The sequence below is a fragment of the Equus asinus genome, chromosome 8 (genome assembly GCF_041296235.1).
Source record: "Equus asinus isolate D_3611 breed Donkey chromosome 8, EquAss-T2T_v2, whole genome shotgun sequence".
Lineage (NCBI taxonomy): Eukaryota > Metazoa > Chordata > Mammalia > Perissodactyla > Equidae > Equus > Equus asinus.
The window spans coordinates 27,244,323-27,270,234 of NC_091797.1; the positions used below are offsets into that span (position 1 = coordinate 27,244,323).

General features: G+C 43.1%; 1 protein-coding gene across 6 annotated transcripts in view; it reads right to left on the reverse strand.

The window, feature by feature from the left end:
- RNF8 (ring finger protein 8) overlaps nucleotides 1–25,912 on the reverse strand; it is a 36,635-nt gene that overhangs the window by 3,009 nt on the left and 7,714 nt on the right. For 2 of the 6 annotated variants that reach the window (XM_044776592.2, XM_044776590.2), the window contains exons 2-7: nucleotides 25,397–25,525; nucleotides 15,280–16,023; nucleotides 12,966–13,028; nucleotides 10,101–10,190; nucleotides 8,162–8,269; nucleotides 5,979–6,183 (exon numbers count right to left, since the gene is read on the reverse strand). In XM_044776592.2, the coding sequence (XP_044632527.1) occupies nucleotides 5,979–6,183; nucleotides 8,162–8,269; nucleotides 10,101–10,190; nucleotides 12,966–13,028; nucleotides 15,280–16,023; nucleotides 25,397–25,465 (1,279 nt within the window). In that variant the 5' untranslated portion in view covers nucleotides 25,466–25,525. Of the gene's footprint in view, nucleotides 1–2,764; nucleotides 3,762–5,978; nucleotides 6,184–8,161; nucleotides 8,270–10,100; nucleotides 10,191–12,965; nucleotides 13,029–15,279; nucleotides 16,024–25,396; nucleotides 25,526–25,624; nucleotides 25,711–25,912 lie in introns of those variants that run through there. The other 4 variants (XM_070514995.1, XM_044776591.2, XM_044776593.2 and 1 more) reach the window with 4 other exon arrangements.

The following is a 25,912-nucleotide window of genomic DNA, read 5'->3' on the forward strand; positions in this document are numbered from 1 at the left end:
GTTTTCCCAATGTCCCTAGGCTAAATCTTATCATAGTCTAGAAGATGCTTCACGATCCAGTCCTGCCTACTTTTCCAGCCTCACAGCTCAACATTTTCTCCAGCATGCTACAATTCAGCCACATTGGACTTCTTTCAGCCCTCAAAATCCCCTTGCTTTCTTGCTTCTGGACCCTCCACTTATAATATACACCCATAGCCCTTCACTTCCCTTCACTTTCTTGCCTGCCCTTGACCTTTACCTATCACCCTTCATTTCTCTTATTATAGCACTTTTCTATAAGCAGCCTAGGCCCTACATCTAGACTGAAAGTGCCATGAAGGCAGGGGCTGCACATGCCCTGCTGACTTTTATCCCCAGCCCCTGGCGCTTAATAGGTACTGAGAAGACAGAAAGGCCCAGAGAAAGGAAGCAAGGAAGAGATGTTTCTCTGAGGTTAGTTCTGGTTCAGTTTTCATGGGACAAGGGTAAAAGAGGTCCAAACTCTCCAGGGTAGGAAAGCAGAAAGCAATTCAAACAGAAGCCCTAGACAGGAGCAGAAGCATGTCTAGTCTTAAGATTTCTTAAGAATGACAGCAACAGGCCGTTGGGCAGGATATGTATCCAGCTGATGCAAAGAAGCCTCAATGGTGATGTACCTAAGTCTATGGTACTAGGGGGTTTGGGGTGGGGGAGGAAGAGGAATAATCAGCGACGCCAGCCACTTCCCATGATTAGTTCATGGAAATCTAGAATACCAACTTATTTAGGCTCTAAAAATACCCTGTGTTCATCTAGAGTTAAGTGCAGGAACCAAGAAACTCTCAAGGAAAAGCTGCTTTGATTAATAACTTGACTCTACGTTTACACAGGTGGTCTTCCACAATAAGAAGTTCCTGGAGGGATGTCTGAAAAGCAAATCATAAAGTTACACATTAGTGGAGAGGGAGGATCAATGTTTTTAGAGAGCCAAATATCTCTTGCTTTATCATTAAAAAAAAAAAAGGCCAGGAGAAATCTCTGCTGTGGATAACAGCAATGAATGATCTGAAGTACCTCCTGCTGGAACCCCAGAGATGGCCAGAACTGCTCATACTTGCTTCTTTTGAAGCTCTAGTGTATGCTCGTGTTCCTGCTCCGGGCCCTTCTCCTCAGCCTGGTGGGCAAGCCTTGGCCAGCAAGCGCTGGTCCTCCCCTTCACTACAACATGGTGGGGGCTGGCCAGAGTTCCTGACTTAGTGGGCAGGTAGTCAAGGCCAGCCCTGGATCTCTTCACTCTGGCCTGCATGGTTCCCTCAAACCTGACCGTATACGCATTTGCAGCGCACTGAGGGATCATTCATCACATGTAGGAAGGCCCTCTGCTAAGCTGTGAAACCTTTTCCGGGTGCCTGCAGTGAGGTGGTGGCTTTTGGTGAAGGGGAGAAGACACTCCACCACAGAGCACTGAAGTCAGGAATCGGCTTTTGACCTCCAGATGGAAGGACCATTCAGAAATCCCAAGGATTACAAAGTCATCGAGCTATGTGAGGTTCTAGGATTTCCTAAGTTTCTACTCCATATCTTCCAATTAATCCCACAGCTGACTTAGTTACTAAGATCACAGCCCCTTCCACCACTGAGTAAACAATTCCTATGGTGCCTTTGTCATTTCCAACTGTGCATTCTGAGATGCCAATAAGGGTGACAGGGGAGACACCCATCAAAGGACAAGGCAAGGAAGGACAAAAGGAGACAAAATAAGAAAAGGGGAGGGAAAAAGGAGAGGGAAAAATAAGGGGTGGTAATATAAAGATAAGAAAAAGCTTTTAGTGACAAGTCTGGTAATTTTCTATCCCATGACAATTTTGCAAGGGATACATTTTTAGGGTCCAGCACTATATACTATTTGAGTGCAGGTATGTGGACACCCCCACCCCATGCCAATCTTCTGAGAGCCATTTTTCCTTAGACCAACAGTGTCCTATACAAGGTAGGCTTGCTGACTTCATGCACATGACCCTCTAGATTCCCTACGGGCAGGACTGGGTGGATTAGAAGTACTTGCTAACAAGTCATCTCTCTGGGTGAGGTAGACCTGCCAGACACTGTCACTCCTGCCATGCCCCAAATACGCCTCCACAAGGCTCTGTCCTTCAGCAAGAGATGATGAGCAGTATCAGGGAAAGCCTTCCAGGTGGGCAGGCAGAGACTCTCTTCAGAGACTGCTGGTTTCTCCTGTCCCATGTCTGGAACACTCTGCTCCCAGCCTACAGGAAGGGGCAAGAACCACAGGCCATGTGGTCTGCCCTGGACAGATCTTCCTAGAGACTCCCAACCACTGGAAGGGCCTCTGTCTCACAGATTCAGGAAAGCTGTGGTTCATAAACCTTTCTCCCCACCTCAGCCCACCTGAAGACCTTGGCACACTCCTATTTGTAGCCTCAGTTCAATACTATAGTGTCAAGGGAGCTGGAGAATGTAGTTTGAAAAAGCCCCTGGACTGAAAATCACTGTTCTAAAGGACCAAGATTTTATTTCTAGATAATTTGCTTCTTTTCTGAGCACAACCCAAAGAAACTGCTAGGGAAAGCTAAAAGTGAGAATGTTAACACTTTTGTCAACCAACCAACATTTAATAGGAACAAATAGGGGAGGGAGAGCAGCTGACAGAAGACTCTGCTCCAGCATCTCACCAGCTCCACAGGAGATCCTCTACAGGGATGTCAAAAAAATGTCTCCCCTTCAGAAAAATCTCACATCAATACCCCAGACAGCCACAATCACTCACGCAACAAGCACTTACTGGATGTTCGTTATCTGCCCCAGCTCCAGCGCATCCTCTCTCCAACACAGGATCTGGCATCCTAACATTGTCCTCCTCCCCCTCTCCTTTGTATAAACTGGCCTCACAGAGTTTACAAGGGATCGATGGCTCATCAGTCATGAGGCATTGCTCCTCCCATGGGGATGTGGAACTTGAAGACAGCAACCAGCCTGGAAGGCCTGGAGTGGGGCTGCTCTTGGTGGAATCACAGCCCCACGCTGCCACGGACAGGCAGGTCTCCCTCCCTGAACCTGTGATAAGAGCAACCCTGCCCAGGAGGAAAACAGCCCTGCTATAGCATCAGAACTTTGACAATTACAGGCTTGCCAATCCTAGTCTCCAGATCCTAAGTTTGGTCCTTTGTAAAATTCCAATGCACTGGGGATTAAACCAGCTTTCAATTGGCAAGGAAGGTTGGTATATGACCTGAGAATTTTCTCTAAATCCCACATTGCAGCCCAGTGAAGCTGCTGATGGCTCTGGCACACGCTTCCCTAAATGGGGCCTCAGACCTTCCGCCTGTCTCTAGAGAAAACCTCAAAGCTGCACCCGCTGTGATAACTGCAGAAACTGAGACTGGTGCCAGAACTGCTCTCAGCCAACAAATGCAACAGAGAGACTGATTAGGTTTACTGTGTGGGCTCCCGGTGTTACCACAAAGGCAAAGAGGCACTCTCGTTAGCCTTTGGAGAGAAAAGGAGGGTTTGATATTATTTACTCTGCATAATTAATTCTGCATGAGAGGAGTCAGAGGTGAACTAAGGACATGGGGTTCCTCTTTCCCTTTCCAATGCTGCATCAAGTTCCTTTTCCAATGCTGCACCAAGTATCTACTGTGCTTGGACTTGTGAGAAGAAATCTTGTCAGTGGGCTGGATGAAGAAAGTAGATGGGTATCCCCAGCCCCACACAGACCCAGCACACTTCAGCTCAAAGGTTGATGTTGGTCAAATCTGGGCTCCCAGGTCACCGCTCCTCTGAGAAAGGGAAGAGAGAAGAAAACAAGGCATTCACAACGCCCCAGCAGACATCTCCTAAGCCTTGGCTGTCATGCTGCTCTGGCACCACAGAGACATTATGTCTTGTGTGGGACATGACAGGGTGCTGCTAGGAACAGGCCACTGCCTCTTATGCCTCTGTGCTTTGTTTGTGCTGATTCCTCTGCTTGGAAAGCTACCCCCGGGGAACCTCTAAGACTCAGTTCAAGCGGTGCTTCTTCCGTGAAGCTTTCTCCCATACCTCCACTTGCCCAGGCCAAACTGAGTGTCCTCTCCTCTGCAGTTTGCTAGCACCCTGTTGTGGAACTTGTCACACTGCTTACTTGCCTTCTATCTCTTCCATAGACTATGAGTGCTGTGAGAGCTGAGATGATGCCTTATTTTTTTCTTTCTTTCTTTTTTTTTTTTTTTTGAGGAAAATTAGCCCAGAGCTAACATCTGCTGCCAATCCTCCTCTTTTTGCTGAGGAAGACTGGCCCTGAGCTAACATCTGTGCCCATCTTCCTCTACTTTATATGTGGGATGCCTACCATAGCACGGCTTACCAAGCAGTGCCATGTCCGCACCTGGGATCCGAACCGGCAAATCCCAGGCCGCTGAAGTGGAACGTGCACACTTAACCCCTGCACCACTGTGCAGGCCCCTATTTATCTCTTTATATCCCGGTGTGTAATGTAGAGTTCCTATAAATGCTTACAGAGCAATGGGAGGTAGAAAGGAAGAACAATGGGATTCTGTCAGAATCAAGTGTCTCCTGGGAGGTAAAAAAATCTGTGGGGGCTTAAAACTGGGCACAAAATCCAACAGCACATAGCTGTTGGAAAAGTGGCAAACACTTTGGTTCTAAAGAACCACCCAATGGCCACCCCACCCTCCCACAGGTCAGAATGTCTTCTATGGGCATATTAGGTTCAAGCACAATTCCTGCTCAGCACCCACACCACCTGGCTCTGTGACAGGCTTGCTGCCTCCACTCTGGCTGACCAACAGAGGGCCAGTCTGATACCACAGCTGCTTGCAAATTAGCATCAGATTCCTGACCCTACTCAGAGTGGCTGATACCTGTTGAAGAGCTATGAGAAAGGAAGCAGTGGACAGAAGACCTGTTCTTAAGAGCGTGGCTTTTAAATCGTCAGCTTCTCTGGACTTAGAGAAAGGTATATCCAAAGACACACATGAACATAGGTTACCAATGGCCAGGTGGTGGGTAGCACCTGTAAGGGCAGAGAGCTTCTGGTTCTTCTCTGAAAGGCCTTTATGTGCAGCCAACTGACATCACAGCACTTTGGCCCTGAAGCTTTCCCAGAAGGTAGTACTGTACTGAATTATTAAAGGGACTGAACATGATAATCAGATCCACCCTGCTTATATGCACTCTCATCCCTGCCCAATAACCAATCCTTCCTATTTGCTAGCTTCCTTGTGCTTTGCCCTAGGACATATTCCTCTGCCACAAGGACACTGCAGAGTGGCTCTGCAACCCTCAACACAGCAGGTCCCAAGTGTGATGAGATCACTTGGTGAAAGCAAGATATTCACTATGAGCAGATATTCACTATGCATGCATGATCTGTTAGGGAAACTCAACAATCCCTTCCCCAATCTCTTTATCCCAACTCTGTCCAGGTGGGAGCCTTGTTAGTAAATATATTAGGATACCCAACAATAACACAGTAAAGTTAAATTTATCTCTTTGGTTTAACAATATGCCCGATTTGGTATTTAAGCTGTGACTCTTATATAGTTCATAGAAGCTGTATGTTTTCTTCAGGCATTCTCCAAACTGTGAATCTTTGACTTGTATACATCCTATTTATAACTGAATGTATACTCAACCCAAGATTTTTGCAACACCTGGACAGCAACCAAACTGTCTTGAACAACAGCATCTTCTAGTGATCAGTACAGCAAACTGTTTGACCATGTTTTCTAATTAGGTCTTTTTTTTATCCCTACAACCAAGGCACATACACTTTAGTCTCCCCTTTCCCTTCTGCTTGAATACCTAAGTTAATTCTACCTCAACTCTTTTTCACACATTATCTTTAACTCTTTACTGTTTCTCATTTCTTCCACCTCTTCTTTAGCTCAAGACTCATTTATCTGACTCTCTTCCCCAATCAAAAAAAATCTGCCCCAAGCTTGAAAATAAGTCCTTTGTTGATGGGATACACTTTCTTGTTCATACCCACTCACCTTTTCGCTCCCTAATGAGGACAATTCGTCGTTCTTTCACTTCTGAACTCAGATTATCTACCATCTTATCAATGCAATTGTCCAGGACCAGGGAGTGAGTTTTGGACTTGATGTCCTTCCGACAAATGGGGCATTCTATCTTCCGCTTCATCCATTCATTGATACAGTAGGAGCAGAAGCTATGGGCACAGTTCAAGGTGACAGCCTAAAGAGGAATGGGAACACACACATCAGAACTGTCACACTCACTTTCTCAGGGCAATTGTGATCTCAAAGCTAGGACAAGAGTTAATTTCCAAAGCCAAATGGAAATTTAACCAGAATCCCATTTAGAGGGCTTACAAAGGGTATTAGAATCATTCTCAGGGATGGGAAATTTTAAGCTTCAAGTTAGACAATTCATTTTCTTTCTGAAAGTTCACGGACTCAGGCCCCAGGTAGGCTGATTTGTCCATTTTGTTCCACTCAGACCACACTGCCAATGTGGGTTAGCTACCTTGCAAATGAATTCACTGGACAAAGCAGGACTGGTAAGCATGTGAATGTTCGATACAAATACATCACTAATTCTCTTATGAAAAACAAACGTATGTCCTCCTAATGGTGAGTTAGAACCTCGATTTTAATATATGAAGGGGAGCACCTTCTGAATACTCAGTATATAGAATGGTAGAAGGTATCATCTCTATTCAAAAGCAACTAAAAAAGTAAAATAAATGTAAAAAGACAACTAAAAAGGCTGGGGAAAAAGGAACTAAAAAATATTTTTTAAATGTAGTGGGTTCACTGACAGTGCCTGAACCCCTAAGTAAATAAGCCTATGAGAAGAGAGAAAGCAGAAGGAAGCCTCTATTTGCGGGGCTCCTCTGAGTAATTCCAACAGTTAGACTTCTGCCAGGGCCCTTTTAACTCCCAAGAACATAATCCATTCTCTTCGTTACTCTTCTTTATGTACATCTCCTATGACACAACTTATGCTGAGGCTCAAAAGTCTTCATTTCTGTTTTTAGGATAGCAGTGGAAAATAACACAGAAATTATGTATATTTCAAATGCCAAGTTGAGCCCAGAAAGCCAACTAGGAGACATTCCGTTTACTGTATGAGATAAATTCTCAAAAACAGGAGTAAAAACCTGTCTGATTAAAATGAAACCTCTTCCCAACACTGACTTTAAGAGGTGAACCGTAGAAAAAGGTCAGGCGGTGTTTGTAAACAAAACACAGGTCAAACTGTTTGTCTCTTATATGTCTGTGCAGATGCCTGGGCTGGCTAACTCATCACCCATTCCAATGCCCCTTTCCTTGTCTTCCTCTAATAGAGTCCATAAGCCCTGTCAAAACAACACTGAGTTTCTCCAAAGTAGAGAATCAAATGACTAGAAACTATGGGGGAAATTATGACCTGAAGTCAAAGTGGATCCAGAGCAAAAGAAACAGGTCTACCCAGAAAAGATTTTTCAGGAAGCTAATAGACTCAATCTCCCTAAAGACCACCAGAAAAAAGCAAGCAGTGTGTGTATGCATTTTCCTTTGTAAAGGAGTCTGACAAGCACTGTCATTTAACACTTGTGGTTTAAGATGAACTGGTCACAAATGGTAGAATTGGTGAAAAATTAAAAGAGAGTCTGTGCAAAAATGTGACAGGATAACAAATGGTAACCCCAGAGAGAGATGTTTCATTTTCATAAGGAGCCTGAGACTCCCTGAAACATGTTCTACTTGGCCATGGAACTCCCAAAGTGACCACACACATCAATGACATTAACCACCCTGTTTAAAGGCTGCACTATACACCTGCTCTCAGCACTGTGACCATTCAGGGTAAAGAGAGTAGCTTCACTGAGCAGCTTTATTCTGATACTTCAAACATCTAATGCCATGTAGCCCTGTTTTCTCCCCAACAACAAAGAGATAAAGGCTTTACTGCAACTAAAAATATTGATTACACCAAATAAATACTCAAAAACAAGTGAAATAAGAAAAAGTATAGCACAGGTAAAGGAGACTACAAAAACAAATGAGAAGTGGCCATCTCTAGAGGTCACTGAAGTCAAATAGCTACATTAAGTTCCTGGAAGAAAAATCTCTTCAAAATGTTTCCCTATAGCAGAAGCAGCCCATGTAGCTGAGGCCCCATTCAGGGTTGGGAGAGTGAGAGGGCATGAGCCACTGCTCATAATTACCTCAATGAAGTATTCTGAGCAAATAATACACTGGAGCTCATTCTCTAGCACGTCATTCATGTGGCTGAGAACTTCCTCCTTCTGTGCTTGTACCTTCTCCTTCTCTTCCTGCAAAGACACACAACCCCACCTGTCATTCAGGAGAATGATGACAAGAAAGCAACATAGGACAGAGATGGAGTTAATCATCTGGAATGAGATCCAAGAGGAGTCTAACTTAAAAATTCATCCTGGAGCAGCAAGACAAGAATAAAACACTTTCCCCAGGGGTTACTGCTTCTCAGAACTGCTTTGTAATACAAGTCACTGTCTTCCTTCCTTTCTTGTCTCCACTTTCTCAGTATTTGTAGTTTCTGTCTCCTTCACAAAATTAACCAAATGAGAAAAACTGAAGGTGGCATACTAACCCTGCCAACCACCCAAGACCAGAACAAGGCATTAAGTATCTTACAGCGAACTGCAGTTTAGAGGTAATATAAAATCACCCCAAGCAACCCAGAACTCACGGGACAAGAAAGAAGACATGAAGAACAGCTCATAAAGGCAGGAAGGCTGAGTCAGTTTTAGGCCCCTCGTGTTCTTTGCAGCTGCCACCTCTATAAAGTAAGGATGACAGCTACATTCCCCGCAGGCAGGAGGCTGAGGAGACAGCCTCTCTGAAGTACCTTCAGGCCTCCAGCTCTGTGCTGTTCGCCACTTCCCACTCCTGCAGAGGTCTGCAGCGCAGCTTCCCTTTGCTTTCCCCAAGAGGCCAGTTCACTGGTAGATACACTTTTTAGGGAAGATCCTAGGTGCGCTCTCTTAAAGCAGACGCTTATTTAAGTCAGCACCTCAACCCCAAAACAGAAAGTATTAGGAGCCCCTGAAGGGGAGAGGAAAAGTCATTTAGGGTATATTTGAGTGGTTGATTCACTCTTCGTCTTTTATTTTCTCTTCTAATCAAAGCAAAGACTGTCAGATTGCTTGGGGTAGTGAAGAGGATCTGGACCCATTTCTAACTAGAGTCAAGTTCCCTAAAAACTTATGAATTGGGGAAAAGGCACTGTGATTTAAACAGAGGACAAGGATAGCAAACTAACTGAAAAGAGAGCCTCCTCTTTTCTGTACTGTGATCCAGGTCGGTATGCGAGGAGGGGCATGCTGAGAGAGGCGGGGAGACTCAGGCATTAATTTCAGCTCAGAGGTTGCAAACTGGTGGCCTGGGGACTGGATACACCCTGTAGACTCGTTTAGGTTGGTCCTCATGGTATTAAAAAACAAAACAAAAAATTGAATTTGTTGCCAGTATTTGAAAATTGGGATATTTCACATAAACATTCAGAGTTCTGTCTTCTGTGGAAAACTCAGAAGATCTGACAACACTGTGCTTGCATTTCTCAATGGCAACAAATGGCTGCAACAGAGAACAGCCGCCTCTTGGGGTGAGGGGAGGGTGACGGGGCTAGTGCCCCTTTCCAGTGCGCCTCTGTCCCCATAGCTCCCACTGTGTTCTTACACCTAGGCCACCTCACCTATTTCTATTACCAGTCTGATCCCAGTGGGCATTTGAGTTTATAACCCCTAATTTATGCGTTCCATTGACTTGATGTAGGAAATAATTACAAAAATCCATCAGGATGAACTATTCTTTATTTTGACTACACCACTCCTTAGCCTGAGTCAGCGAGACACTCTGAAGGGGCATCTACCACAGACAACGGACTAGACTGCAGGATGTGAGTGTTTTAGTCCCAGCATTTTGCTTCTGAATGAGGGAAGGAATACATGTTGTCTAACAGGCAGACCTTCTATAGGCCTGAATAATTTTAGAGATTATTTCCCCTGAAGCAGGGAACAGTCGTAATCTGTCTCTTTATTCACCATAGCAACCCCTGCACTGTTGAAAACGCTGAGCTGCATGTACTAACCAAATTCTAAACCTTCATCTTCTTTCCAGTACCTTGGTCTGCTCCAATTCTTTGTTCTTGGCTTGAAGAATGGCTTCAAAGTCCTTCTTGCTGCGATTTAGCTCTTCCATTAGAGCCTGATGCTGCAGAAACACAGCAGATACATACTCAAGATGAGCTACACGGCATCTTTCCTTTTAGCCACACACACGCCTGTTCCCTCCTTCTGTCAGTGGCTTTGGTTCAAGGGATCAGTGGACTGGCAATTTCAAAATAATGCTTTTGCTCCCCAGGACATCTCAATTACCTTTTTCTTTTCAGGGAAGGGGGCAGATAGGGAGGGAGGCCATGACATCCATTAATCCCTCTGGAAATAACCCAATCTCCATGGCCATCCAAATCAACTTAAGAACTTACACTGCCTTCCAGAAGGTCTGATTCTGTACCTTTAGATTGGGGCCCAGGAATGTGCATTTTTTAAAAAAGTCACCCAAGGGATACAGGGAACCAATGATCAAGATCTAGTAAGTAGGGGCCAGCCCTATGGCCGAGTGGTTAAGTTCGTGTGCTCTGCTTCTGTGGCCCAGGGTTTCGCTGGTTCAGGTCCTGGGCGCAGACATGGCACCGCTCATCAAGACATGCTGAGGTGGTGTCCCACATAACACAACTAGAGGGACCTGCAACTAGAATATACAACTATGTACTGGGGGGTCTTTGGAGAGAAAACAAAAAAGATTGGCAACAGATGTTAGCTCAGGTGCCAGTCTTTAAAAAAAAAAGAAAAAGAACTAGTAAGTAACTCGGGCTACCCAGCCCTGGGAGTGGCTTTCAAGAACTAAATAAAGAAGGGGCCGGCCCGGTGGCGCAGCGGTTAAGTGTGCATGTTCCACTTCAGCGGCCCGGGGTTCGCCAGTTCGGATACCGGGTGCGGACATGGCACCACTTGGCAAGTCACGCTGTGGTAGGAGTCCCACATATAAAGTAGAGGAAGATGGGCACAGATGTTAGCTCAGGGCCAGTCTTCCCCAGCAAAAAGAGGAGGTTTGGCAGCAGTTAGCTCAGGACTAATCTTCCCTTAAAAAAAATAAATAAATAATGATCAAGGAGAAATGAGATTCAGGAAAACTAGATAATCATTTTCATTAAAATAACAAAGAACTTTAACCTATTTATTCTACAAATTACACACTATACACTGATAAGGCAATATTGCCTGAACCCCGCCTATGTCTTCTGGAAGCTACCACACCCAAGAACTGACAGCTCATTCATTGTGACTAACTGCCTACACCAAATGTCAAGAGGGTGCACGTCCATTAAACATAATTTTTGATCTCCCTTATGCTTAAGTAGAGCTTATACTTTAAATCTCATCTCAAATCCCTTTTTAAAGAAGGTCAAGTAGAGGTAAGTATTTCTGAAAAGATATTCTCAAGAAACAAATTTTAAAATGTGTGGTCTCCTAGAAAAAAGCAGTTATGTCAGAAGGCCTGGGTATTCATCTGGACTGCTGATTAGATGCGTGTGCCGTTAACTTGCTCATCTATAAAATAGGAAAACAGGTCCCCCTCCTATATCAGTGTTAATAATAAAATAACAGATATGAAAGCACTAGAAAAGTTTTTTAAGTTCTACATAAATGCAAGTCGTTATAATGGCCTGGCAAATGAAAAAGAACAGCTTCAGAGGGACCAAAAGGGTGGACCAAAACACAACCACGTTTCAGCTGAGAGAGTGGTACATACCCCAGGCAGGTTAAAGTATATCATTTTAGGCTAATGAATGGAGACTGGCCAAGCACCTCACGCTAAATGATAGTGTTTTCCTCTCTGTCTCAGACAAGGGTGAGCAGCAGTGGGTGCAGGGTATTCAATGATCCCTTGGAGATTTCCAAGTAGCAGAACCTTACTCTTTTCCAGTCAACTTTAAAACAGTATCTGAATATTAATTTAATAATGCTCTAAATGGTAAACATGCCTACCCTCCCACCCTAGAAAATAAACAAGCTTAGAAAATAAAATTCCAAAAAGATTGAATTCATTTTCACCTAATTCTTTCCAAAGCTGTTTGTGCACCCCCAAGGAAATCAAGGCAGGCTTCGTCCCAAGCTTATAGTAATATGTGATTGTTAACACTATAAGAAGGTTGGGAGGTAGATATACAATAAAAGAACATAATGAGAAATTCTCCTGAACAAATTCTAATGCAATTGCTCACTTTTTTCAAGGAGATATGAACCATCCCACTAACCTCCTAACCAAACTTGCATCAAACTACTAATCATAACATAAAAAGGAGAGAAGACAAAGTAGGTTTTAAAGATGCAAAAGAGCTTATAAGAAATAATCAGATGAAAGAGGTAGTCAAGTTAAATGAAATAAACTACAGGCAATCTTTTAGGGAAATTTTATTCCTGTGAGCCTTGCCTTTCCAGTAAATAGATATGTTTTGCTGACTGTTAAACTGCACATTCTCAAACTGATCTAAAATGCTTAACTGGAACATTCTTGAATGGTTTCTGGATGGCTTCAGCTCAGGAATGGTGAGGTAATAGAGGTCCCTGCAGGCCCTGGTGGCCAAGTCATAGCCTGCAATTCCCCTCAGCTGCCCTCACCTTTCTGGAAGTGCGGCCACTTCCCCAGAGAGCCTCCTAATTGCTACAGGCTCTCCTCCATCTTCACTAGAGCAAGTCCTGCTCAGATGAAGATGTAAGTTTTCATGCTGAGGTCTGGCTGTCTGTGAGGCTCCAAATCTCCAACCTGATGGTTTGAGCAGCTGCCACCTGCTCTGTCTACAGACTGGAAATGTACAGAGGTGTGTGCTAAGCAGCAGAGGCAGCCAGCAGCCATGCAAAGTCTGCCTGCCCCCTCACTCCACAGCCCACTATAATCTCAGTACAACGGCAAGAGATAAGTTACCTCCTGCAGAGCCTGGGCCAGCTGCTGCTTCAGGTCCTCTTCTCCTTGCTCTTTCTCCAAACCCTGAAAAGCCAGAAACAAAACGGAAAGTTTCTCGCTGGGAGGGCAAAAAAGGAACAAAATCCAGCAACAAGCAGAGCAAACCAGCTAGTGTGAGCATCTGGGAACAACAGGGGGCAGGGAGCAGGTGGAAAATCTCCGTTTTACTTCAAGCTGTTGGCAGTAAAGGATTTAAGCAGAGTTAACTGCTCAAATACCGCACATCTCAGGGCTGTCACCTTCAAGCCACCATTCAGGTTGTTCTGGAGAAACTCTGGGCTAATACTCCAAGTCTCTACTGGTCAATGCTGTACTCCCAAAAGGATGTAAACTGAGAGCTTCTGAGCTGTCAAATATGTAAACTCATACATAATCCCCCAGACTGGCACTCATGAACTCCACCATGTTTCTTCCCTCAACTCTGGCCACGCTGTCTCTCACTGTGAGTCTCTTCACCACTTCTGGCCCACAAATTGGTTCTCCTCTCACCTTGCCTGAGCTTATGCTATATTTCTTCCATCAGCCCCCTCTGATGTGAATGCCTTCCGCATCATCATTACCCCACATCCACCACCTTCCACAAGTACCTCTGGGCCATTCCCTCCTCACTTTAACATTTACCTAGTTATTTAATATGCCAACTTGAAATTGTTCTCTAATTTAAATATACTGAGTTAAAACTGTTCTGATTACTTTATATGTATAATACTCTTGTCTCCTCAACAAGATATATTCCTTAATGGCAAAAACCATTTATTAAGCATCTTTATAACTGCCCAAGCCCAAGTATAGTACCAAGCAGCAAGGGTTAAATAAGCTTGTGAACAAGTAGTAGGGGTAGGATAAATCCCTAGGGCTTGGTGGCAGAGGGAAATGCAGCTAATAAACAAAGGACTAGATACACTTCACTAACAGTAATTTACACATGACCCTCTCAAACTCAGAGAAATTCTTTAAACCAGTGCTTTTGCTTTTCTTCGCCGTTTTGGTATGGAAAGAGATTTTACAGCTATATCTTGAAGCAAGCCCAGAGCAGCCACAAATATTAATTAATACTAACTCTTTTTCCTGAACACAGCCTTTAAAGAGAGTTCTGCTCTGGTGAAGGGGTCAGATGCTAAATATATAGAGATAAACCTCCCTCTATTAATTTCAAGAACTAGTCCAGGTTGGATAAGGAAAGCAAAAAAGTACACATAGGCAAACAGTGTATACCCTTAGACGTATTTAATCCATGGCCTTTGCCAATACTACCAGTTTGAGAGGATTCCAGAGATTAGAATGGAAATTTACAAATTGTTCAGAAATAAGTCAACACTGCTGGTTGTTCCTTGCCCTGAGCAAAATAAACAAAAGATAAATAAGTTTATTCACTTTGATCCTGATTGGCCCTTCTTAGTACTAAGTTCACAATGGGGAATTCTTGACATTCAGATTACCTGAGCAAGTAGGTTGGAGTAAAATGTGCAGTTCTTGCCAGATGGGAACTGACATTTTGAGCAGGGACCAGATCAGCTCTAGCCTGGAAGCTTTCTGCAAGAGCTTGTCAGCTAAGCAAACGACTCAGGGACGGGACACATTTGGTCTTACCTTGACACAGTTAAGACAGTCATTATTTTACCTTCCGGCGAAAGGCAGTGTAGGAAGTGGCTTATCACTCAACTCAACAGTTGAGTTATGGTGTACCTGTTCTCTCCTATGCTGGCTGCTCAGGACGGAAACAAAAACAGTCTGCCTTTCCAGCCTTCCACTTCCTAGGTTAGCTACAGAGTTAATTAACCATCACAGCTAACAAGTTGCCAGGTACAAGGGCCGAGCAACCAGCTGACCCCGACCTGCCTTGGATCTAATTGATTTGCCTTGGACCACAAAGCAAAGAAAGATAACTCACAAGGACAATTCTTGGTTTAATTAGAGTATGCTGTGTTTTGTGGCACCCTGACCTTCATCCAACCTCTCTGAATTTACCTCGGTTCTGAGATGCCTCAGCTTTACATCCCGAGATCAGCTACATCCCAGCTGGCTCTGCCACCTTATACCCCATCTTCGCACCCCAACTCTATTCTAGCTCTTGATCTGATCATCATGCTGAAGCCTTAATCCTTGACTTGACCCCGTTCTCTCATCTCACAGTTTTCTGTTCCCATTCCATCTCCTGTCCCTGGTGCTCAGTATTGGGTCACTGATCCGGAAACAGAGCGCTCTGGCCAGAGGCTCACAAAGGGCCTGCCCACCCCTCTGAGGGGCAGTCTTGTCTTTCCCTCCTGTGTGGTACCTGGAGATGCTGTTCCTCCTCCTGGAAAGTCTTCTCTAGCTGCTCCACTCGGGCCTGCTGCTGGGCCTGCTCCGCACATAGCTGGGACTGTAAATCCTGGAGTTCCTGCTCCATTTTCACAATCATCTTTGAGTTCCCTTCTTGGGTCTGCTTTTTCACATTCAGAACAGCTACCTGTTTTTCCTGCATTTGTGTTTTCAGCTTCAGAATCCTGGACATGGTCACCCTAAACAGGTCTAAGCTGCTCTGAGACGCTGAAGGGTTTGAGGTTTTTTTCTGCTTCTTTTGCTGAAGCTCTACGACTTCTACGGGGCCAGGGGAAACATGAGCCCCTGTGGTCTTCTCACTCGGCTCAAGAGAAGTCAACTTAGGATCCAAATATTCAGGGGGGTGACTGGCTACTTCACTTTTCCCAGATGACTTCACTGGTTGACCAGGTTCACAAGACACTTTACTTATTTTGCATTTCAAATTTGAGGGCCCTTCAGCTCCAAGACCCTCTAATTCATCCAAACTAAATTTCCTTTTAGTTCTCAGGCCCTTATTTTTTCCTATGATGTGGTCATTCTTTGGGGCAAGACAAGGATATATCCTTTCCCAATCTTCTTCAATAACTTCATATTCATACTCTGCATTCTCCTTATTTTCCAGAGGCACTCCAAGCTGGATGTGGTCTCCCTTATGGATAGAATAGACTTCTAAAGGTTCTAGACGTTCTCTGTTCAGCCAAACACCATTCAGACTCTGGGGAAAGGGAAAGAAAGACAAAATAAGCTTCATGATTTTCCTCCTCTTAATGGAATTTCTCTCCTGCTGCTGCAAAACCTTCTGCCTTTTCAGAAGGAAAACTCTTGAGAACAAATAGAAAAGAAAGGTTCAGAAACAGCAGTCTTCAAACAGTGCTTTGGCTTTTTACCTATATTTCACATTCATGCCTCCACAGAGAACTGTCTGTATAACGGGTAGAATCACCTTTTCACTGGTGGATGAATTACTCAAATAAATACAGTAGCACTAAAAGAAACTGAAATTGAATTGCTCCTATTGACCTAAACTGAGGCAATGGCCCAAGATTGAAAAACTGCTGGTAGTGGGGCTGGCCCCGTGGCCGAGTGGTTAAGCTCGCGCGCTCCGCTGCAGGCGGCCCAGTGTTTCGTCGGTTCGAATCCTGGGCGCGGACATGGCACTGCTCGTCAGACCACGCTGAGGCAGCGTCCCACATGCCACAACTAGAGGAACCCACAACGAAGAATACACAACTATGTACCGGGGGGCTTTGGGGAGAAAAAGGAAAAAAATAAAATCTTTAAAAAAATAAATAAATAAATAAAACAGGCAGTTATTTTAAAAAAAAAAAAGAAAAACTGCTGGTAGTGAAGGAAGCAGCACCTAATGAAGAGGTTCAAAAGGTAGGCTTAGCCAGGAAAGTCACACAAGCACTGTCTCTGGATGTGGCCCCTGAACACACTGATGAATGAGCAAAGCACTTCCCAGTACACAAACCAAAAAAGAGAGGAGCAATATCCCGCACTGGGGTCAAACAGCAGGTAGGATCTGACCCCATTAATAGCACCAGAGGTCCATGGGCAATACAGCACAGTGGTTAAGAGCAGGAGTTCTGGACTCAGACAGATTTGGGTGCACAGCACAAATGCTCCATGTTGGGCTTAGTAACTGCATGGCCTTTGACAATTTACGACACCTCTTTATGCCTCAGTTTTGTCTATAAAATAGGGATAGTACAGTACCTACCTCATAGTTCCCATGAGGAATGAATAATACATGTAAACACTTAGCACAGGGACTCACATATAATAAATGCTTGATAAATATTTACTTTTACCATTTTAATTAAATCTTAGCATAGGGGTGAAGAGTATGGACCCTGGAGTCAGACTGCCTATGTTTGTAATCTGGCTCCAACACTTAATAGCTGTGTGACTTTGGGTAAGTTTCTTAACCTCTCTATGCCCCAGTTACCATATCTACAAAATAGAGGATAATAACAGTCTCTCTCTCATGGTGTCTGTATGGGTTTAATGAGATAACATACATAAAGCACTGAGAAAAGCACCTGGCACAGGGTAAGCATTATATAAGTGTTCACTACTATTATTATGTTCTGGCTCAGTTGATCTATCAACAATCACTTCAATTCTATGCTCAGCATCTTGCAAGGTAAATATACCGAGTGCAAAAGTAGAAGATATGAAAACAACTTTTAGCAACTGACCGTGGAAAGGAAAGCATAAAGGCACATATAAGGATATGTGGGATTACATGGCACAGCCTATAAATGCAAAGGGATATCACGTATAGCTGCATTAGCTAAGAGATGCTAATTGGGGATGAAGGCTTCTAAAATAGACTCGAAACAAATCGAGATTTAGAGTTGAAAGACACAAGTGGGCATTTTAATCCACATCAAGGACTTAACTTTGGGAGACAGGCCAGAGATGAAACTCACATATGAACTGGGACTAAGACTTATGTTTATGTTCGCAACTACAGCTACCTTTCAGCCAGAAAAAAATACCTGGTCAACCCAAACGTGAGGGACAGGGGGCTTGACCACAGGGCACAGAGGATGAAGGGGAGTAGGATCTCAGCTGTGGTTTGGTATTAGGCCTGTGTCTGGTTTTATACTATTTGGCATGGGCAGGGAGAGAGAAAAAGACAAGCACAGATACATACAGAGAGACAGGCTTTAACCCACTGCCTTGGGCCAAACTGGCTTATCTGGCCAACCTTCTCCCAAACTTTCTATTCATATTCAGCCTGGGAAACTAAGGGGAGTGATCAGTTCTGCTAACTTCTGAAAGAAAAAGTGGGGAAATAACAAAAAAGGGGGATGGAGGCAAGAAGAATCTATTTGAGAACAATTTTTTAGCAGAATAGTCAATTTTGGATTATATGTAGGTAAAGGTGTCAAAAGTACTATGACACAGGAGGCCACCTAATGCCAAGGTATAGACATTTAAGAAAAATCTCAAAGGCAAACATAAGGTTAAATAAATACAGGTTACGGAAGTAGCCCAAGGCTAGAGAGAAAAAGGAATCCCTAAAAAGATGGAGGAAACTTTCAAGACATATTGCAGCCCTCCACTAGGTGGTCTGCATTAACCTGCCTCCTTCAGAGCGCTTTTATTTTTTATTTATTTTTTAAATTTTATTTATTTATTTTTTTGAGGAAGATCAGCCCTGAGCTAACTGCTGCCAATCCTCCTCTTTTTGCTGAGGAAGACTGGCCCTGAGCTAACACCCATGCCCATCTTCCTCTACTTTATATGTGGGATGCCTACCACAGCATGGCTTGCCAAGTGGTGCCATGTCCACACCCAGGATCCGAAGCAGGGAACCCCGGCTGCCAAAGTGGAATGTGCGCACTTAACCGCTGCGCCACCAGGCCGGCCCCAAGAGCCCTTTCAGGTCTGGAAAATAAGCTCTCAAAATTTTCCCATCACAGGGACTTCATCAGACTAAAGAGCTTCTTCAAGGCAAATGAAAACAGGATTGAAACAAAAAAACAACCCACTAACTGGGAAAAAATATTTGCAAGTCATATATCTGACAAAGGCTTAATATCCATAATATATAAAGAACTCACACAACTCAACAACAAAATATCAAACAACCCGATCAAAAAATGGGCTGGAGACACGAACAGACATTTCTCCAAAGAAGATATACAGATGGCCAATAGGCATATGAAAAGATGCTCCTCATCGCTGATCATCAGGGAAATGCAAATCAAAACTACACTAAGATAGCACCTTACACCCATTAGAATGACAAAAATATCTAAAACTAATAGTAACAAATGCTGGAGAGGTTGTGGAGAAAAAGGAACCCTCATACACTGCTGGTGGGAATGCAAACTGGTGGAGCCACTATGGAAAACAGTACGGAGATTCCTCAAAAAATTAAAAATAGAACTACCATATGACCCAGCTATCCCACTACTGGGTATCTATCCAAAGAGCCTGAAGTCAGCGATTCCAAAAGTCCTATGCACCCCAATGTTTACTGCAGCATTATTTACAATAGCCAAGACATGGAAGCAACCTAAGTGCCCATCAACAGATGGATGGATAAAGATGTGGTATATATATACAATGGAACACTACTCAGCTGTAAAACAGAACAAAATCATTCCATTTGCAATAACATGGATGGACCTTGAGGGAATTATGTTAAGTGAAATAAGCCAGTTAGAGAAGAACAATCTCTGTATGACTCCACTCATATGAGGAATTTAAACATGTGGACAAAGAGAACAGATTAGTGGATACCAGGGGAAAATGGGGTGGGGGGTGGGCACAAAGGGTGAAGGGCTGCACCTACAACACGACTGACAAACAATAATGTACAACTGAAATTTCACAAGATTGTAACCTATCAACTCAATAAAAATTTTAAAAAAAAATTTTCCCATCACATTTTATCCTTGGATCCCTCTATGTTTACCCATTCATCACCCTTGGTGACACCTAGTGGTATAATTTGGACCACAGCCCTGAGTCAGGTCTGTTCACAAGGTGATTGTAGAATAGGATGAAAACACCATGGCTATATAAGAACAATTGGGCACTGCCCAGGATATGATCTCAAATACAGTGGTTTAAATAAATCAAACTCTGTTCAAGCCTTTCCTGATGTTGGTTTTCATAATCACCAGTTTGAACCATGTCAACAGCAAAGTGATAACCAAAGAGAAGCCTGCCCGATGTCTCTCAGCCATCACTGGGGAAAAGGTGGGATAACCCACACCCTCTTAAACACTAATTACTTCCCCTGATGCTCAATCTGTCCAGCGTTTTTAATCAGTTGTTGAGGACAGTGGAAACTCAAAGCCAAGAGGCAATGTTTTCTTGGAGTTTTCCAGGTGATTTACGTAAATGTTTAAAACAGCTGTGGCTAAGTCTCACCTCAGACTGAGTTAATTGGTTTGAGATCGGGACTAGGCATCAGGATTTGTAAAGTCAGGTTTATATACAAAGACATACAGTAAGTAACTGTGTCAACACACAGTGCCCCTTTACAGTCAACCCTCCCCATTCCCAGGCGACTATTCATCTGTTCTCTGCCCTACATAGGTTTGCCTTTTCCAGAATGTCGTATAAATGGAATCATACAGTATATACCTTTTTGAGTCTGGCTTCTTTAACTTAGGATAATGACTCTGAGATTCATCCACGGTGCTGCATTAACAGCAGTCTGATGTTTTTATTGCCAAGTAGTATTCCAGGGTAAGGGTGTACCAGTTTGTTTATCCATTCTCTAGTTGTTTTTTCCAGTTTTGGGTGACTATGAATAAATATACTATATTTATAGTATAAACCATTCACAGACAAGTTTCTGTGACAACATGTGTTTTCATTAATTTATGGTAAATACCTAGAAATAGGATCATTGGGTTTAACTGCTTAACAGTAAGAAACTCCCAAACTATTCTTCAAAGTGGCAATACCATTTTGTATTCTCACTTGCCATGTTTAAGAGTTCCAGTTACCCTACGTGCTCACTGCACTTTGTATTGTTTTATTTTAGAAATTCTAATAGATGTGTACAAGCTAATATTTTTTTAAATTCTTTACTAAAACATTACAAAAATAAAAGTGCACAAATCAAAATGCACAATCAGATGAATAATCACAAAGTGAACATCTCAATGCAACTACCACAAGGTTAAAAAAAAAAAACAACAAAAACCCACATTATCAGCAACCCGGACGTCCCCTTGTGCCTCCTTTTAGCCACTAAGCCCCTTCCTGCTCCATACAGTGACTACTAGCCTGGCTCAACATCACGCATTAGTTTTGCCTGGTTTTGAACACTATATAAATGGCACATATAATGTGTATTCTTTTGTGTCTGTCTTCTTTCACTCAATATTATGTTTCTGAGATTTATCCATGTTGTTGGATATACAGTCGTGTGCTGCATAACAATGTTTCGGTCAATGACGGACGGTGGTCCCGTCAGATTAGTACCATATAGCCTGGGTGTACAATAGGCTGTACCATCTAGGTCTGTGTAAGACCACTCTTGTTCGCACAACAATGAAATTGCCTAACAAGGCATTTCTCAGAACATATCCCTTGCATTAAGCAAAATATGATTGTAATAGTTCACTCAAATTCATTACAGTATAGTGTTTCACCATAAGAATATTCCAGTTTATTTACCCATTCCACTATTGATGGACATTTGGGTTGTCTCCCCGGGAGTAAAAATATTGTCATGAGGTATATATACGTGCAACTTTAATAAATATTGCCAAATAATTTTCGAAAATAGCTGTACCAAATTTACAATTTACTTCTACCAAAAGACTAACTCGCTCCATATCCTTGCTAACACCTGGCATCATCATTATTTAATTTTAGCCACTCTGGTGGGTGTGTAGTGGTATTCCACTGTGGTTTTAATTTGCATTTCTCTGATCATCAGTGAAACTGAACAACTTTTCACGGATATTGAACATTTGGATACAGTCTTTCGTGAAGTATCTGGCTCTCACCTATTTTTAAAACTGGGTTATCTTTCTTATTGATTTGGTGTTCTGTATATATCCAAGTATAAGTCCTTCAACAGTTGTGTGTAGCAAATATCTTCTACCCTGAGCTTGCCTTTCACTCTTTTAATATCATGATGTCTCTTGACAAACGAAAGTTCTTAATTTTAATGTGACACCATCAGTATTTTCTTAAGATACCCTGCATCAGGGCAAAAACTGGAAACAGAGTTGAGAACCACTGCTTCAGCTGCTGAAAAACCAGAAGCTAAACTGTCCCAAGCAGCAAGGTCTGTTTACACAGAGTATAACTTGCCAGAGACTTTAAATGCCAGAGCCTATGGAAGGATAAAGGTAGGAATCAGCAGGTATCAGGTGAACAGCAACACAGTTAAGAGGAGAAGAATGAGAAAGGTTCAGACGATACACCTGAGCCTTTAGGACTGGAGACAAGCAAACTGGAGACAGGCATTTCAGATTGTGACTTTGAAATAACCAATTTTCTGAAAGAGCTGGATACCAACACATAGGATGAGTCATCTGAAGAGCTTCTTAGTGAACTGAAATCTACACAGCTACAACCATCCTCATATTTTGTGTGCAGAGTTAGCAGTCCTCCAAGGTTATTTTTTTAAGCCAATTTTAAGCCAAAACTGCATTTGTTGCAATTTTTGTATCTGGACTTAAGCTTTCACGTTCTGGCTATTCCAGCATATAAGAGAGACCATTTCATGAAGAGAGAATGTACTTCTGAGTTTCAAATTATTAGAAATATCTACCTCTTGAAAGAGACTTGGCAAATCGCTTCAAATATGACCATAACAATAATATCCTGCACCTGAAATTCAAATCCTTCATCAGTAGAAAGCGGCTGCCAAGGCATCATGCCAGAAAGAAACCAGAAAGAAAAAGAGCACCTGTTAATGAAAAAAACGGGGGCGGGGGGGGGGGGTGGTTTAACTGTAAAAATACTTGCTACATCAAAACACCCCAGTCACAGCTTCTCTCAAAAATCAGAGTTGCCTCACAAACTGAATCAAAGCTAAGTGGCTTACATAGAGTGTACAGAAAAGACTTCGAAGAATCAGGAGCCTAATTTTCCTCTATATTATCGGTCTGAGACCTCAAAGAGGAGTGTCATGGTAACAACAGCCCTAGAACAAAGGGTACAAAGCAAACAGTGGAGAGTGGCCTGAGAGCACAGCCATGATCTGTTGCTGGCACAGGCTGCCTCCCTCTGTGTCCTTGAGGCTGATGTTCAAGGAATACTAAAATCAGTCAGCTGGTGGGTTCCCAACCTCTCAAAATCTGCTGCCCCATAAATGAAGCACATCCATACTGCACATAATCAAGGAAAGAAGAAGCAGAGAACTCCCCTCTATAATATCGTAACCCCATTTCTCAGATAGCCAGCTCTGATGAGGAAAACATCTTTCCCTAAGGTGTTCTGATATAAGTTATTGCAGGGGCTTTAAAACCTTGAAGCAATGTCTTAAATACATATAACTAATTTTTTTAAAAATCATGCAGCCAGTATGGCAAATTGCTTGTGTCCTTTACTGGTATTTGACAACAGGGCATAGTAGACAGACCCATTTATGTTTGAGCCCTGGCTCATTCACCCACTCAACCAGTCAGTTATGTAAACTGGCCTTGGGCAAGTCAGTTTCTCTCTCTGGACCTCAGATTCATCTGACCCCAGAAGGTTAAACTAGATCATCTCTAAGGCCTCCTTCTCAGTGCCAATTTCATTTCTACTCATAAGGCCTTGCCAGGAGTGCTGAATCAATTTACTTAGCATTTACAGCCTCTCCTTTAACACAGTGCCACCCCAAGTTAATCCTCGTGCAGGAAGGAACTTTCTCCAACAGCTTAAATCTAGCAGTTATATGCATGCAGAATGAGGCTGCTGGGTAGGCCTGTAGGATACCTGCAACATTATGAATGATAAATATATAATTGGTCTTCATCCCCACTTCTAGGACAGAGCTTCTAAAACCCTTGGATTTTCCTAAGTGGTGAGAGAGGAAAAGTCTTTTGTTACATTAATGACGTGACTTTTGGAATGCCCCTAGATCACCTATAGATGGGGCAGGTTTCCAAGGGACCCACCCTGTGATTAGAGAACTGGAACTTTCAGTCCCACTCGTCAACCTCCTGGGAGGGGAGAGGAGCTGGAGGTTGAACTGATTATCAATGATCAATGACCAATGACTTATTGAATCACAGCTATGCAATGAAGCCTCCACAAAAACCGGTAAGGACAGGCTCAGAGAGTTTCTGGGTTGATGAATACATGGAGGTGCTGGGAGAGTGGTGCACACAGACAGGGCATGAAAGTTTCGTGTCCCTTCCCACATACCTTGCCCTACGCATCTCCTTCATTTGGATGTTCATCTGTATCCCTTTATCATATCTTTTTATAATAAACTGCTAAACATAAGTAAATGTTTCCCAGAGTTTTGTGAGTTGCTCTAGCTAATTAACTGAAGCCAAGGGGGAAGAGGTCATGGGAACCTCTGATTTATAGCCAGTTTGTGAGAAGAACAGGTAACAACCCGGACTTGTGGCTGGCATATGAAGTCCAAGGAAGGTGTCTTTGGAACCTCTAATCTACAGCCAGTTGCTCAAAAGCACAGGTGTTAATCTGGCCTTGCAACTGGCAATCGGCATCTGAAGTGGAGGGCGGTCTTGTGGGATTGAGCCTGCAGAACCTGCTGCTATCTCCAGTAGATAGTGTTAGTATTGAGCTGAACTGCAGGACACTAGCATTGCTTGGTGGTGTGGGGGAAAACCACTCACATACACGCTGGAATTGGTCTCAGAACCATTTTAATATTCTTCCTTCTAACAGACCTCTTTAAAATCCTTCCAACCAGAGCAGTGTAAAACGGTGTCTGAAGACATTTTATACTTTCTAATCCTTAACTGTCTACATTAGAATTTCTCTCACCTCATAGCCTATATGTTCACTGTATTCCTGGGTGCTTACACATCCCTACTTTACATACTTCCTAATTGCTGGGCCTTATACACCATTTTACCTCCCTTAGTATTCACACTAGACCAGTGTTTTCAAATTTTTTAAAGCAGAAAAACCCTTTATTCAAAGAAGATCTTCCTAAGAACACCAATAGTAAAATAGGTACAAAAGGGGGGAGGTGGTTTGCTCTGATTGAAAGGAGTGGGGAAGGGAAGGCGCTAAGTACAGTCAGCTGAGCTCCTGCCTCCTCCCCATGCCCTGAACCACAGATGTACTCCAGAATCTTCTTCAGGTTCCCAAGGTTTCTGGACTTTCAACTTACAAAGGGCCAATTCCCCCAGTAACTTAGTCCAGTTTCTGGCGCAGAACCTACTGCTCCAATTCAGGCGTTCCCTCAAAGTAACTAACTTCAGTCATTAGAAATTATTTTGGCATAATCAAATCTCTGGCAACAGACAGAAGTGGTTGTCTCTGTGGAAGACAACTGGGTGGCTAGGGGAGAAGATATCTTTTGAATCTTTTAATTTTGTACCATGTATTGCCTATGCAAAAAAAAACTAATTTAAAAATAAACAAAAATTCAATAAAAGTCATTAGGCTTCTACGGATTCCTGTACCTTGTTGTCCATAATTGTCCACTGGCCCTCGGCATTCTGCTTCAAAACACAGTGGTTTCGGGAAATCATCAGAGGGCAGATTTTTGATACCAGCTGGTATGTGACACCAAATCCTCGCCCTACAGTCACCTAGGAAGACAACAATATAAGAGACACAATCAGCTATTGTGCTGAAAAGGGAGGTCCTTTACAATCTTGTCAGCTAGCAGTATACACGTCTTGACTTACGAAACTGGATTCCTGTGAAACCCAAACAGTTCATCTGCTATCTCCTCCAGCTGCCATGGGAGCCATCACGTAAAAAAGGCAAGAAGCTGTGACAAGAGACAGCTGAATGGAGTTAATCACAGAATATCAGGGTTGGTAGGACTCTGAAAAGTCATGAGATGGAGGAATTCTTTCTACACACCCCACCAACTAGTCTTAAACACTGCTAAGAACTACAGCCTCTATACAAGACAGTCCCTCCAATTTTTTAATGGCTCCGACTTGACACCTTTCTCCCTATAAATTCCA